Source organism: Pinus tabuliformis, chromosome 5_1 (genome assembly GCF_031772625.1).
Source record: "Pinus tabuliformis cultivar Carrire ecotype Pingquan chromosome 5_1, CPIR1, whole genome shotgun sequence".
NCBI lineage: Eukaryota > Viridiplantae > Streptophyta > Pinopsida > Pinales > Pinaceae > Pinus > Pinus tabuliformis.
The window spans coordinates 287,103,229-287,118,272 of NC_142305.1; the positions used below are offsets into that span (position 1 = coordinate 287,103,229).

Below are 15,044 nucleotides of genomic sequence, written 5' to 3' on the forward strand. Positions count from 1 at the left end.
CAAATCAAAACTCAAGCCATCAGGGCTTGGCACAATTAGGCTTAAATTGCCTAGTCTTCTAGACTTTCTTCTCCATCATGTTCTATATCTCCCACAACTGAGGAGAAACTTGTTGTCCATGGTCCACATCCGCCAGCAAAGACACTCCATTCATATATTTGATGGCAAGCTTGGGGTGAGAAAAGCATCAGACCACTCACTTGTCATGACAGGGATAGAAGAACAAAGGCTTCTCAAGCTGTAGGGTACCTCTGCTCGTGCACAAAATCTCTCATACAATTCTCATTATGAAGAAGGTACATTTCCATTAAGTTTATTATGGCATGCTAGATTTGGACACTTGAACTATGACAGCCTCCGCTTGTTGAAGAAAAATGGTGTCACTGGTTTGCCTACAATTCCTAGGAAACTTAAGAAATGTGATACTTGCATTCTAGGAAAGCATAGCAAACAGTCTTTTCATGATTCACATTCCAGAGCACATAGAAAACTTGAACTCATTCATTCAGATTTATGTGGTCCAATGCTTGTTCCTTCTACAAATGGAAATAAATATATAATGACATTTATTGATGACTACACCAGAATGTGTTGGGTTTATTTATTGAAGAACAAATCTGATGCTTTTCAAACATTCAAGAACTTCCATACATGGATTGAAAATGATGCACAATCTCATATTGGCTCTATTCGCACTGATAATGGAAAAGAATACACTTCAAATGAATTTGAAAACTATCTTCGCCAACATGGGATCAAACATCAAACAATTGTGCCTTATAATCCCCAACAGAATGGAATAGCTGAAAGAATGAATAGGACAATCTTAAATATGGTATGCTCCATGATGTTTTTCAAAAATGTAAAATTGATGTTTTGGGCTAATGCAGTTCTATGTGCTGTATATGTAAAGAATAGATGTCCATCTAATGCTATTAGAAACAAGACTCCTTATGAAATGTGGTATGGGCACATTCCTTCGGTAAAGCATCTCAGGGTCTTTGGTTCCACATGTTATGCCTTGATACCAAAGGTACATAGAAACAAACTTGGTGCAAGAAGTCGTAAGTGTATATTCCTGGGGTATTGAAACACTTCCAAAGCATACCGTCTCTATGATGAAGTCAATAAAAATTTTGTTGTATCTAGAGATGTAATCTTTCTTGAATCATCCAAAACTGACAATTTTGTTGAGCGGCAACTTGATCGCTTGGATAGATTTGCAAATGCAAAATCATTTCAAGAATTTGATAATCAAATTCCACATCTTGAAGGGGGCATTCCTACACTAGATCAACCTGTGGAATCTTCTTCTGAGGCACTCTCCCCCGCATGAAACTCCAACAACGGATGATACTTTGAGTGATGTGATTGACAGAATTGGGAGACTCAATCTTGATTCAGTCCCAACTCAATCAACAGAGTAGCCTGGACCATCTGAGAAAGGTCCCCCAAAGTGGCTGACAAAAACACTTGAAAGTGTTCATCCTGATGAGGTTGGAAAGACAGGAACTAGAAATTCAAACTAGCAAAAATGGAGGTGATGTAGATGACTCTGATTCACCTGTTGAAATGGATGTTTCTTATGATTGTGAATTGAATTTGTCTACAGATTTTGAACCAACTTCCTTCAAAGAAGCTGCTTCTCATGATGAATGGAAAGAAGCAATGCAAAAGGACTATGATGCCTTAATAAAGAATGGCACTTGGAAGCTGGTTGATCCTCCATTGGGAACCAAACCAATTGGCTGCAAGTGGGTCTACAAGAACAAGTATAAAGCTGATGGCTCACTTGACAAGCACAAAGCCAGGCTTGTGGCAAAAGGTTTTGCACAGAAGGAAGGGGTCGATTATGAGGAGACTTTTGCCCCCACAGCAAAATGGGCTACCATTCGGACACTCTTTGCCCTAGCAGCTCAGAACAGTTGGAAAGTCCATCAAATGGATGTAAAAACTGCTTTCTTGAATGGAGATCTAAAAGAGAATGTTTTTATGTCCCAGCCTGAAGGATTTGCTGTGAAAGGACATGAACATAAAGTATGCAAACTTGTGAAATCCTTGTATGGCCTCAAACAAGCACTGCGACCCTGGTATGAAAAACTAACTGAGCATCTTCTGAAACTCAATTTCAAACATTATGATCTTGATGATGCAACTTTGTTTGTCAAGAAGGTTGGAAAAACAGTTGTATATCTTGTGGTATATGTAGATGATCTTTTGATGACAGGGAACAATGAGAGCTACATTGCATCCACAAAAAATGAATTGAGGAATTGAGGAAAGGTTTTGAAATGACTGATTTGGGCTATGTTCATTACTATCTTGGTATTGAAGTAACTCAACATCCGAAGTCCATATTCCTTTCTCAAAAGAAGTACATTGGAGATCTGTTGAACAGGTTTGGCATGACTGAATGCAATCCTCTGACTACTCCAATGGAACAAAACTTAAAGCTCACATCCGTTGAAGGAAAAGAATTTGAGGATGCAACAAAGTATAGACAGCTTGTAGGAAGTCTCAACTACCTGACTACTACCAGACCAAACATTTCGTTTGTTGTTGGAATCCTCTCCAGGTTTATGCAAAAACCTTGTGAGAGACATTGGTCTGCTGCAAAAAGAGTTCTAAAGTACTTGAAGGGAACTCAATACTTTGGAATCAAGTATACACAGGTGGGAGACTTCAACTTGATTGGATACTCTGATCCAGACTTCGATGGAGACAAAGAAACTGGGGTATCTACTTTAGGGTATGCTATGAGTCTTGGATCAGGAGTTGTCTCTTGGAGATCACGCAAACAATCAGTTCCAACAGATTCCACAATAGAGGCAGAATATGTGGCAACAGCTGAGGCAACAAAATAAATTGTGTGGCTCAGGAAAATTCTTGAATATTTGCAGGTAAAACAAGTACAATCGACTCCACTCATGATTGACAATACCTCGGCAATAAAGCTGGCCAAGAACCCAAAGTTCCATGATCGAACAAAGCACATCAATACAAAATATCATCTGATTCGACATCATGTTGAGGCCAAAACAATCCATCTCCGCCATTGTTCCACTAATGAACAGATTGCAGACATCTTCACCAAAGCGCTTGGAAGAGAAGAGCTTGAAAGATTCAGAACGATGATTGGAATCACCAACATCCCTTTAGATTAAGGGGGGGGGAGGGGAATGTTGACACCTAATCATAGGGATTGGGTGAACAGTTGTAATTAGTGTAAATAAATAATAGACGAAATGGAGAGTCATCAGGAGATGAACTGAACAATCACTCCCTCTTGTATATAATAATGAACAACTTGAATGAATAAATCAATTACATTTTGAGGAGTTACCTCCTGGTCTGACACTCATCAAGGTATATCCCAAACAATGTGCGGGATAGCCTGATAGGGAACAACCATGTTCAACCCCAATGGTGCTCTCGATAAAGTCTAATAATCCATGATCTATGCGAAGGCGACCCAAAATTGACTCGTTAAGGTGCATGATTGTTGCCAACAAGGTATCAAATATTACCAATATCTTTTGGTCTCTCGGGTAAAGCCTTGAACGGGACGAAGTCAAAAACTTTCCAAAAGTCCATAAAACATCAATAGTCTTTCAAAGAGCAATGTCGTGCCTCTGCAATAATGGCCCAAAACATAAGGATAAAGTCAACGGTCTAGTACTTAGGTCAAAATACGACCTATCCTCTAGCTCGGAGATGCCTCTTCTCAAGTGGAGGGTCATAGCCTAAGTCACTATGTTCAACGAACATAATTCTTCAGATTCGAAGTTCATTGTACTTAAAGGCAATTCGAATTTGTTCGATTTTGTTCGTCGAACATAAAGGCAGGTTGGAATTCAAACTCGAACACCATCGCAAGCTTAAAAAAAATTAAAAAAATTCAAACCCGAACACCATTGCGAGCTTAAACAAAATTTAAAAAATTGCCCTTTATTCTATTAAATTCGAGTTTGGGTTCAGCTTGTTTTGGCAGTTTTTTTGGATCGGGTTGTTTTCGCGGTTTATGATTTAATAAAAAATTAAAATTAGAACCCTACACTCACTCTCCAAACTCCACTCTCAACTCCTGTGGCAGTGTAGTTGTTTCCACACTCGACCCCTGCATGACACGTCTAGACTCCACACTCGACCCCTGCGTTCTCTTTTAACTTGTCATAACCTATATCTCAAACTCCCATTGCAACCTCGTCGGAGTGACTTTGACTCTAATGCAACTTATTTTATCCATTTATTTTTCTTCTCTTTATAGTCCTTACCTAACAATCTCTAAAAATTATGCAAGATCCTACCCAAAAATTTAACAAAGTTGGAAGAATATGTGGATATTTCTAAGATATTAACTGCGAGTTACCATTTGTGCCAAAATATTGAGAATTACGCAAAGTTTTTGGCAAAGAAAACACCAAGAATTAATGGAATTATGATAATCATGTTTGTACAAGAATGAAACACCTGCTAGCCTGTCACTAAAAGAGGGATTACTATTTGACTATCAGATTGCCATGAAATGCAATGTAATTGAAGTCGATTCATTGTAATTCTTGTCAAGTAACTAAACTTACAGGCTGCACTGTATATATGTGTTTTTCAGCCTACTATGTCTTCAAAATTTTATTTATATATATATATATATATATATATATATATATATTTCAAATTTCTAGTATGTCAAATTTAATGTTGAACTTTATTGCTAAAATTTTAAGTGTCGAATTTTATTCAAATTTCAAAGTCGCCGAACACAAACACGAACACGGTGACGTAGGTCGTAGCATAAAGTTTAAATAATGTGTGGCCTACCATGATCGTCCTGTAGTTGTTGGGATCCATACTAGAGCTCAATTTGTGGATTGGGTGGATAATGTGATCTGACCAAGACTATGGAAAAACCCAGCAGACCACATGTTTGAACAAGTTGGCCAGGTGGCTATCCATGGCACGAAGACCCTGCTTGACAAGCAGGAATATATATATATATATAGAATGAACCACAAGATATTCCTACATATTTGTTAATTGGGTTTAGCCCAAGTGGTTGCAAGGAAAATAATTATCCCCACCCCACAAATTTAAGTCCCACATTGTGACTTGTTGCTCTTCATGAGCCATTTATCAAATATCATTAACATCATGAGATTGCTAGCAAAGCCTCAAGCTTCTGTAGAATTCAGTTTACCCTAGGTACCATCATTGGCATGAGAGGAAGTGCCTGGAAAGTTAGACATGGTATATATAAATTGAATTTAAAAATAAAAATAAAACAAAGACACTCTTACATATCATAACCAAGTATAGGTAATAATCCCGCCTAAATCTATATTAGAATCATTGCATCCCTTCATGTCAAACTTTAAAAAAAACACTAGGAAAGATTAGATACTATATTGGACATAGAACAACCATAATATTCCTACGCGTCATAGCAGAGTTTCAATATTAATTCCTTCTAAACCGATTATAAATTGATGGAAACCCTTAAAACAAAGAAAAAGCTAGGAAATATTAGAAACCACATTGGATCGTAATGATTTTCCAAAATGTCCATTGGGATAAACACAAGATGGAATATTTGTACCTCCAAATTATACTTGGCACGAACTGCTTTCCGATAACCACATGCATAACATGAAACAAGTGAACACAGCAAGCCCACAAGACTTCCTTCTGTCACTGAACAGCAAATTCCAGTAACAACACTCCATAACAGAAAGTGCACCAAGCAAGGTCCAGTCCAAGACCGCCCTTCCAAAAATTCCACATTTTTTCCAAATAGAACACAAGGGCAACAGAACCCTATACAACCTGCACAGAAGGTACAGTCAACAGTTGGTGAATTTTATAGCATAAAAATAATCGCCTTAGAATGAAGAAAATAATGCAACCAATTTACCAAATATTTCAAAAATCAATGGGCATGCAAAGCGAGCAAAATGGAAAGGTATAAATACCAAGGAAAAATACAAATTTTATATGCAAGAATATAAGAGTAAGATTTGTTTCCAGATAGACATCATTTGACCACCTGTGTGTATTTCCATTTCATGCTTGTATAACAAGATACTCCCTTGTATGAAAGAAAAAGGGGGCTATTTGGCAACCACTAAGAACACACATAATATGTTAGAAATATTTAACATATGAGGACAGATATGCCGGAAGAAGCCATCATAGATTTCAATCATTGCAAAATATATCGTGAATAAATATATATATATATATAATAGCACATACATTCTTACTCATGTCTAATTACATCATAATCATTTGATTAAAAATTTGTCTCCGCATGTCATTAACTTGTCCGGACATCACATTTTATGATATGACTAACTCGTAACATAATACTAATGACCCCCTTAGAACTGACTCCTAAAAAATTGTCTACCACCAGCACACTGCCGTCCCACGCCCACCGCCACCCACCATGTTGATTGTATTTTGATTTTTCAGCAACTGTCTACAGATCTCAGAACTCCTTACTTTTTGCTTAGTCCTGATGAACGATTTTGGTCACTCGTGGGCATATTGATATAGTTAAATTGTATTATGTTTGTCAAGTGCCTTTGGTGAAAATGCCTGCTATAAGATAATGTGCTCTGCAAAAATTCAACTCCAACTCCTTATTTTGTACTATGTACTGGCCCTCTGATTGACAATAACCTACATGTATGTGTTCTGTTTTTTTTTTTTTTTAAATTGGATTCCTTCTAATTTCCATCACACTTTGATTGTCACACAGCAACACTGTTGGCTGCATTTGTTTTATAGTTTCAAATCACTCAATATCTTGGGTAACCAAACTGTCACTATGTAAGAGACCCTGCCCAAAATATATTGGGAAATCCACACAATTTCTGAGTTTATAAATTCTGGTCCACTGTGGTATTTTTACAACAATTTGTATGCAGAGTGTTGTAGGCAGCCTTTTGGGTTTTATCTCCAAATAAATATTTACAGTGAACAAATATGTTAAATGAAACCTCAAAATAACATTGATAGTGCCAAATCCCTGAGGTAATAACACCTAAATACAGCTGATACACAGTTTGCATTAAAAAGATAGACATACATAGTACATACCACTGAAATTAAATGAGTATGACAGAGAGTACTATTAAATAGTGGAGGATGTATAGCTGTAGGTGTTTATCATACTTCAGATTTATATCAGTCATACAATGTAACTTCCAGCACTCATAAAAACATATGTATGCCACTTCCAGACTTGTAAATGCCCTCAGAAATTGATAGTACAGATACAGCAAACCTCTGATCAGCAAATGATAAAATTCGCGGCACCTTCAGCAAGCAGAACTCGTCCACTTGACAGCCTATTTGCCGTCCCCTTCAACACTGCCTCAAAGACACATATAAATGAATCCACAGCCTCATATCAGCAGATAAACTTACCCTAGACTCCCCACGAAATAAAGCTCAGCCTCCAATGTGAGTTATCTTCAGTCAATGGAATAAACTCGACCCCTTTTTGCAGCTATATACTCAGACCACAGAATAGAGAAACATGGCCATTTCAGAATGGTAACCTCGTCCCCTTACCTTCAGCAAACTCGACCCTCGTTTAAAAGATAAAACTCAGGCAGCATTTATGATCCAAGAGGATCCAGGAGGATTTCTAAAAAGTACCAGTGGCATGATAAAAAAGGCTCAAAACTCAAAGTGGCTGAATATCGATAAACTTAGCTTCAGATTGAAATGCTCATCATCCGGATTCCAACGGTGCGAATGGCACTCGAATCCGAGCTCATATGAAGAAGTTAGAGCAAGTCAAAGGACAAGTTTGACTTCGATAGGTGGCAGAAAAATGACATGGCAAGATTCTTCAACGAATGGGGAAGCGCCAAGTCGCAAGCTGCCATTGGCCCTGCAGTTCGCTGATCACAAATGGCAGAGGTCCGCAGTAAAAGAATCAACCCCCAGCATACCCCCTTTAAAATTCATGACAATGTAACTTTCGGGGGTAGTTTTGGACAACCCCTCCCCCAAAAAAATTACCGGGTTTCAATTGCGATATCACAATCGCAGACTGGAGGCAGGTCGATGAATCAGCCCCAAGTAGGAAAGGGTGCGATGTGATGATCGCATATCGCACATCGCAAAGGGATAGCGTTTTACAGAATCGGCCCCCGGCAGTCAGGGTTGTGATTGCGATATCAAAATCGCATATCGCACAACGCAACACTTTGATAACAGTAACACCCCCCCCGGGTCCGCCGATTGTGATACGCCGACTTCCCGGACGCAATACAATTATAAGGTGTGGTTTTTAAAACCCGTCGAGTCCATCGGTTCACAGATCTTACTGTGCGGCGGCCCGTTATGGAGAATCACCCTCAGCCCCGCCAATTGCAATACACCGAAAGGCCTACGGATGCGACACGGTTATACACTATAGTTTAATAGTTCTGTTGGGTCCGCCTTTCTCGTTGATCGCTCATCGCTTAGGTACAGGGTCTGTGCACCAATGTGTGAACTGTGGCTGATTGCGATTTGCGATATTATATCAGATCCGATAGATTATGTATTGCAGTTGATAGCCCATCGGGTCCGCCTTCATCACAGAAAGCTTGTTGCCAAGAATTCAGGTCTGTCCATCGATTTAAAGCGTCGATTCTCTGTGTTAAAACCATCAGGTTAAGGATTAATGTGTAGTTAAGAAGTTAAGCAGAAATGGTCTGTAGGAACTGTTTTCCGGTGAATTTTCTAAGAATGAAAAACAACCGCGCGCTGTCTTCGGACTAATATGTCGATGGTTGAAACGGCTTGCTAAACTTGTCATTTAGTAACTGTCTGGTTTATGAAGGAATCTGCCCACCAGAATATAAATTGGGCTATCCGCACAACAAGAGGGAGGGGCACAGCAGAGAGCAGCATAGATTTACAGAGCAGAGCAGCGGCACCTGCTCCTGGCAAGTGGATGGAACCTTACCTCATAAGTGAAAAGGTTCTGAGAAGGTGCAGAAAGCCCTTTTATCAGAATTGGGCGTTTGGATAGGCGATTTTGCACGATTTTTCGCCAAGAAGTCAGTGGTGTTGTCTATTTCTAGAGTTGGGCTCTCCATTTGTCATCTATCTTCCAGATTGGAGGTATAAGGGTGTTTATGTAAAATCTGCTTGTACTTCTTCTCTTTTCATGCCATTTAATGAATGAAGGCCTCCCCACTATTGAGCAAGGCCCAGAGATGTAGTCCAAATTGGATGAACTCCATAATCAAATCTTTGTGTCTTGATCTCATGCGTGATTATGTCTCTTTAATCTTCATTTTATATGCTTATGTTCCATGATTCTCAAGTGCTCTGTTCTATGTAATTTAATAATGCATCCATAGCAAAAAAATCATGGATCAATTTATGAGGTAATTCATCCAGGAATGCAACAAGAAATTCAACACTCAGGCAGCAATGAGGAAACTCAATTTGTCCCTTCAGAACCTCAACCCACAAACGAAGAATAACCTTGGTTTTTATGGCAATGAAATTCGTCCTCCTTAAGCTTGGAATCTTCACCTTTTAATAGGTAAGCACAACCTGTCAAAGAGATAGAAAAACCCATATTAGAAGATAAAATCCACAGACAACAATTTTACCTCCTTTATCTTCTTCAAATCTCTTTCTCCATTGAAGCACAATGGCGAAGTCTAAGTGATATCACTTCCTAATCTAGCTAGGGTGTATGGTTTCAACACCAAAACTAGCAACCAGACTTCGGGTTTCCAAAAACACTAGACTCTTCTCCAAGAGCTCTTTAAAATTCTTTTTCTCAAATGGCAATGACTAGAATGAGGAGAGACCCCTCACTTCCCATTTTATAACTCACTTGACTCTTTTTGCCACCCTTTTTACCTTTTCCCTCCAATTAAATACTAAAGGCACTTTTCCTTCCTTTATTTAATAAAGTGATTTTTATTAACTAATTAAAGCCACTTTTAACCCCGGAAAATGCTTTAATCGCCTCCGTGGTCACACCAACCACACAAAACCCCCTTTTATCATTATGCCTTGTAGATCTTTTCGCCCCGATTCCAACGAGCTATTACACTAAGGTGTTTCTCCAAGTACTTAGCTTGAAACAACACCTTAAGCGTAATTAATTAAAATATGCCCGTTAATAACCCTATTTTACAAAAATCGTTGGAATGCAGTGGAACCAAGATCGAACTGTGTGGAACTGATCCTAATGATGAAAAATAGCAAGCGATCTCAATCGAACACCGTAAAACTCCACAAAACCAATAATATAATCCATACATGTGCCCTGCATGACATGAGCTCTGGAAGCTCCTCCTAATCTCATCACGAGGTAATGCAAAAATTGGGGACATTACACACTAGCTATTCCAATAGCTATTTTATGTTATGCTTGTTGAAAACTTAAGGAGCGTACCAAGGAACTGTTTCCTATGGTCTTTGGTCTCTAGGCCTAGGAAGACACTTTAATAATTTTTGTGGTGGACTTGGGGTGTTATAATTAAGTCATGGGGGGGAATGTGCGTTTAATGTACTATATACCTTGTACTTTATTATTAAAGTGACTTGTGTTATAAAATCACTTTATGAGGAAAAAGTGCATGTGACACTTTCTAAAATTAAAGTGACTTTATATTTTACAGTTCACTTTATGAGGGGAAAAGTGACCAAGGAGAAAAGACATTATAAAGTACTAGGAAGCCACAAAAGATGGGGCCAATGTATGAGGGGTCCAATCTTAGCCCTCCAATCTAAGATCTCAAGATTAGCCATCCATTCCTATTGTTTTCCCCCAAGCAAACAAAAGGAGAAAAGAGACTATTATTTGCTCATTATTATTCTCATGAGTATGTTGAGAAGAGGAGAGCAGCTTGAGAAAGAAGGCTTCAAGAAGAAATACTACAGCTCAAAGAACAAGGAAATCAGCTGTTCGAATTCCCTTGAAGACTGTGCTAAAGAAAAATAGAGAGCTCGAATTTGCTGGAGGAAGTCAGAGATTCATTAGCATGCAGCTCGAGGGCATTCTTCAGCTCAGTTTGAGTTACATTCTACTGGAACGTGTTATTCAGTGGTCTGATAAAACACCTAAGGCAATCAACTCGTGTTCCTTAAGTTCTGAACAGCCTCAGAATATATTTCAGACCTGTGTCAGAGGTCATTTCAGCACACTTTTCAGACTGTATTAGAAGGCATCTCGGCGTATATTTTGGGTTTGAGTCAGAGGAAAGTAGAGGCAGCATTTCATATGGGAGGCAGCCATTACACCTATGCACATTATTTGCTATTGAACTCAAGGTTCCAGACTTATATATCAGTGCAGAGATTTAAATTCCCAGAGGTTTAAGGAGCTGTCAGAGGTCCAAGAATTTCTGAAGAGAAGGGTTGACTGAGTATAAAAGATATCAGTCTAGACCACAGTGAATACAAGATCTCAGTGGAACTCCTTTATGGGATGAGATAAATTAATTTTCTTCTTGTATTTTGTTGTAAAATTTCTCTAAAGAAGCAAAATAAACTCCTCCTTAGAAGACTGGTTTTCCCCAAGAGGCTGTGAGGTTTTTTTCCAGGGTCAATTTGACCAAAAATCACTCTCTGATTGTGTGTGTGCATGTAATTTGTCTTATGTATTAGCTGTGCTAATTAAATGGTAAAGTAGCCATAATGTTTTATGTAAATGCAATTATCAGTCACATGTTTCATAATGGGTTTGGGCATTAAACCACGCAAAACATAAAACTGGGCTGGGCTACACAAATTTCTACATGGTATTAGAGCCAAAGTGGGGCCAGACCAGATATTTTTCCACCGCTGATACAGAGACCAGCAAGCAATTCAACTTCTGCTAACAGTCAAGAGACTTATAGAACATTGCCAGAAACCCAAAGACTTCAGTAGTTGAGAGGGAGGTAGGTTCCTAGTTCACAGATTTGCTCCTTTTGTTAGTTGGGAGGTCATGGCAACAGGGTTGAGGGTAGAGGACAGATTGGCAGGGGCTAATAATTTTGGCCCTTCAAAGGGGAGAATGATGCTTTTACCAGAGGAAGTTTAAGTGTGGGACATTGTAGAGGCTCTTGTACAACCACCTACTCGTTGATTTTGGGTAGCATCGGATGTGCTCTAGCTCCAAAATTTTGTGGAGGGGCTAGAATACATAAGATCTCCAAGATCCAGAAATCGTTTGGAGAAATTCCGCCCGGATTGCGAGTTATTGAAATAATTAATATTTTTAATGGGTTCCTAAGTCTACACTTAGGAAAATAAAAATATTAATGGGTATTAATAAAAATATGGGTGAGAAGCTTCTAGGAGGCGAGAATCAAGTCTGTTTTAACCTTAGCCATTTATTAGGGACTTAATCTCGGCCGTTGATTCATCAACAGGAAAGGTATAAGAGGAGACTTGAGAGTCAGTTGGAGACACACCATACTGATCAGCCAGTTTGATTTTTCTGGGGCGAGGTTCGCTGAGAAAGTCGAACAAGTGATTTGAGTTGCAGCAGAGGGGCAGGGATAGTTGGGGTGGAGGATCTTCTCTGGAACCCCAAATACTCAGCAGAGAGAGGTAGAGATACACTAGAGGAGGCAGCGCAGACCAAGGAGGACTGACACTAGGCCAAGAGGGCCAAAGCAGTGCTTGACGCAGTGCCAGCGCAGAGGATCAGTGACCTCCTGCAGAAGTCCGAAATCAGTCGGGGAGCAGCAGGATCAGTGAATTTGCTGCAGAGAAGCAACTGCCCCGAGTGACAACATTGTTTTAGAGGCAGAGAAGCAACTGCCCCGAGTGACAATGTTGTTTTAGAGGCAGAGGAGCAGCTCAAGGAGAGACGCATGCCAAAGAAGTGACGCAGAGGCTCACGCAGTGCCTACGTCAACATTTCGAGCCCGTAGAGGGTGACGCAGTACCCGAGAGGAGCTCACGCAATGACTGCGTCAGCTCTCTTGGGCCAGCACAAAGCCTGAAAGACTCAAATCAGACAATTGTCAGGGTTGGAGGAGCAGAGCAGATTCGATCAGTGGAGCTGGTGGGGCGCTATTGTTGTTGGTGCAGAACAATGTCTGGGGAGACAAAACCGAGGTAGAGGGAGTCACTGCCTTGACAGATTTCTAGCCAAAGAAATCTAGATCCGAGTTGCAGCAGCAAAGGAGGATTGGAGAGGACTGATTCGACATTTGGCTGGAGGAATTCCGTGAAGGAAATCGGGACTCAGAGGGAGTCTAGAGGAGCTTGTTCCTCAGAGGATTTCTAGCGCCGAAGAAATCAAGATCCAAGTCTTGCTGGATTAACAGGAGGAGAGGGAGAAGAGAACCAGTCCTATATTTGTTGAGCAGAGATGGCAGTTAATGGACTGAGGGATCAGGACAGATTGGATAGAGCATCCAATTTTGTCATCTGGAAGGTCGGGATCCTGGCAGTCCTTGAAGGTAGTTGTTGTTCTGGTCGACGTTGATCTGCTGAAGAAGTACGAGGAGGCCCATGCGAAGGCTAAATGCATGATTCTTGACGGGGTCAAGGATCATGTGGTCCCACACAATGCTAAGAAGGAAACAACAAGGGAGATGTGGGAGACGTTGATCACCTTGTACCAGGGGATTTCCATTCAACGGAAGATGCTATTGGAGAATCAGTTGAGACAGTACCAGATGCAGAAGGGAGAAGAGATCGATCCCTTCCTTCTCAGGTTGCAAGGGATTCGAGACCAACTGACTTTCGTTGGGTCTACACCAGATACTAAGTTCATGGTCAGGACTGCCCTGAATGCAGTCACCAAAGACTGGGAGACATTTGTCCAAAGTATCTTGGGTAAAGCTTCTCTCCCCAGTTGGGAGGAAATGTGGGCATCTCTTCGACAGGAAGAGATCGAGAGGTTGACCAAGGTAGGAAGTAGCGGCAGAGGAACCCGGGTCAAGAAGGTGGAGGAGGAGGATGCAGCTCTTGCATCATCGGGATAGCATGAGCAACAGAAAAGGAAGAAAAAGGATATATCCAAGGCCAGATGCTTCAGGTGTGGTGAACTAGGACATTTCGCCACTCAGTGCCCCTGGAAGAAGGGCAAGGAAGAGGCTTCTGACTCGAAGGCTGCTCTAGTGAAAGCTGACAAGGAGGATGATGACAAGGATTGCGCTAGGAGTGCTCATGCACCTCTAGAGAAGAGGTGGGGCGACATCAATTGTAGTCGGGAGGACTACACGAGAGGGCAGAATCCTTGAGATGCCTAAAATCTTGGATCACATATGGCTACGGGAGCCCTTAATGACAGTAGCAGAATGACGGGAGTCACTTGGTGCAAGGGATGATGGAGCAACAGTGGCATAGCTAGAGTGCCTAAGTCTAAAGCAACGCAGTGGATGTCGTAGCAGTGCGAGAGGCACAGAGCAGATGGCAGCAGCACAGTAGCAGCAGAGGGTCAACATAGATTAGCAGCAGAGGTAACTTCAGCATCACGAGGCATCTATACTGACCAACATGTCAGTTTTTGGGTGAATTTTCAGTTACTTACTTCTCAATAACTGAGTTGCAGTGCAGCAGTTAGCAGTGGCAGTACTATGGGCAGCATGATGCAACATTTTGAAAGGGAGCTACAGTACAAATGTAGCAGTGACAGTGGCAGAGTCATGGGCAGCATTACAGGATGCAGCAAGTGCAGTGGATGAAGCGCAGCAAGCCAAGCATCAACAGCACAGAGGACCCATGCAGTGGATCAGTGCGATACTTCTATTGGGAAGTATTGCTAGAGCACATTCCTCGCTAAGAGGGAGTGTTGATTTTGGGTAGCATCGAATGTGCTCTAGCTCCAAAATTTTGTGGAGGGGCTAGAATACATAAGATCTCCAAGACCCAGAAATGTTTTGGAGAAATTCCGCCCGGATTGTGAGTTATTAAAATAATTAATATTTTTAATGAGTTCCTAAGTGTAAACTTATGAAAACAAAAATATTAATGGGTATTAATAAAAATATGGGTGAAAAGCTTCTAAGAGGCGAGCATCAAGTCTATTTTAATCTTAGTCATTGATACGGGACTTAATCTCGGTCGTTGATTCA

General features: G+C 40.5%; 1 protein-coding gene across 2 annotated transcripts in view; it reads right to left on the reverse strand.

The window, feature by feature from the left end:
- Positions 1-15,044, reverse strand: part of LOC149164469 (PLAC8 family protein) — a 138,117-nt gene that overhangs the window by 17,171 nt on the left and 105,902 nt on the right. For both annotated transcript variants that reach the window (XM_089432085.1, XM_089432086.1), the window contains one exon: positions 5,594-5,820. In XM_089432085.1, coding sequence (XP_089288211.1) covers positions 5,594-5,820 — 227 coding nt within the window. The remainder of the gene's footprint in view (positions 1-5,593; positions 5,821-15,044) is intronic.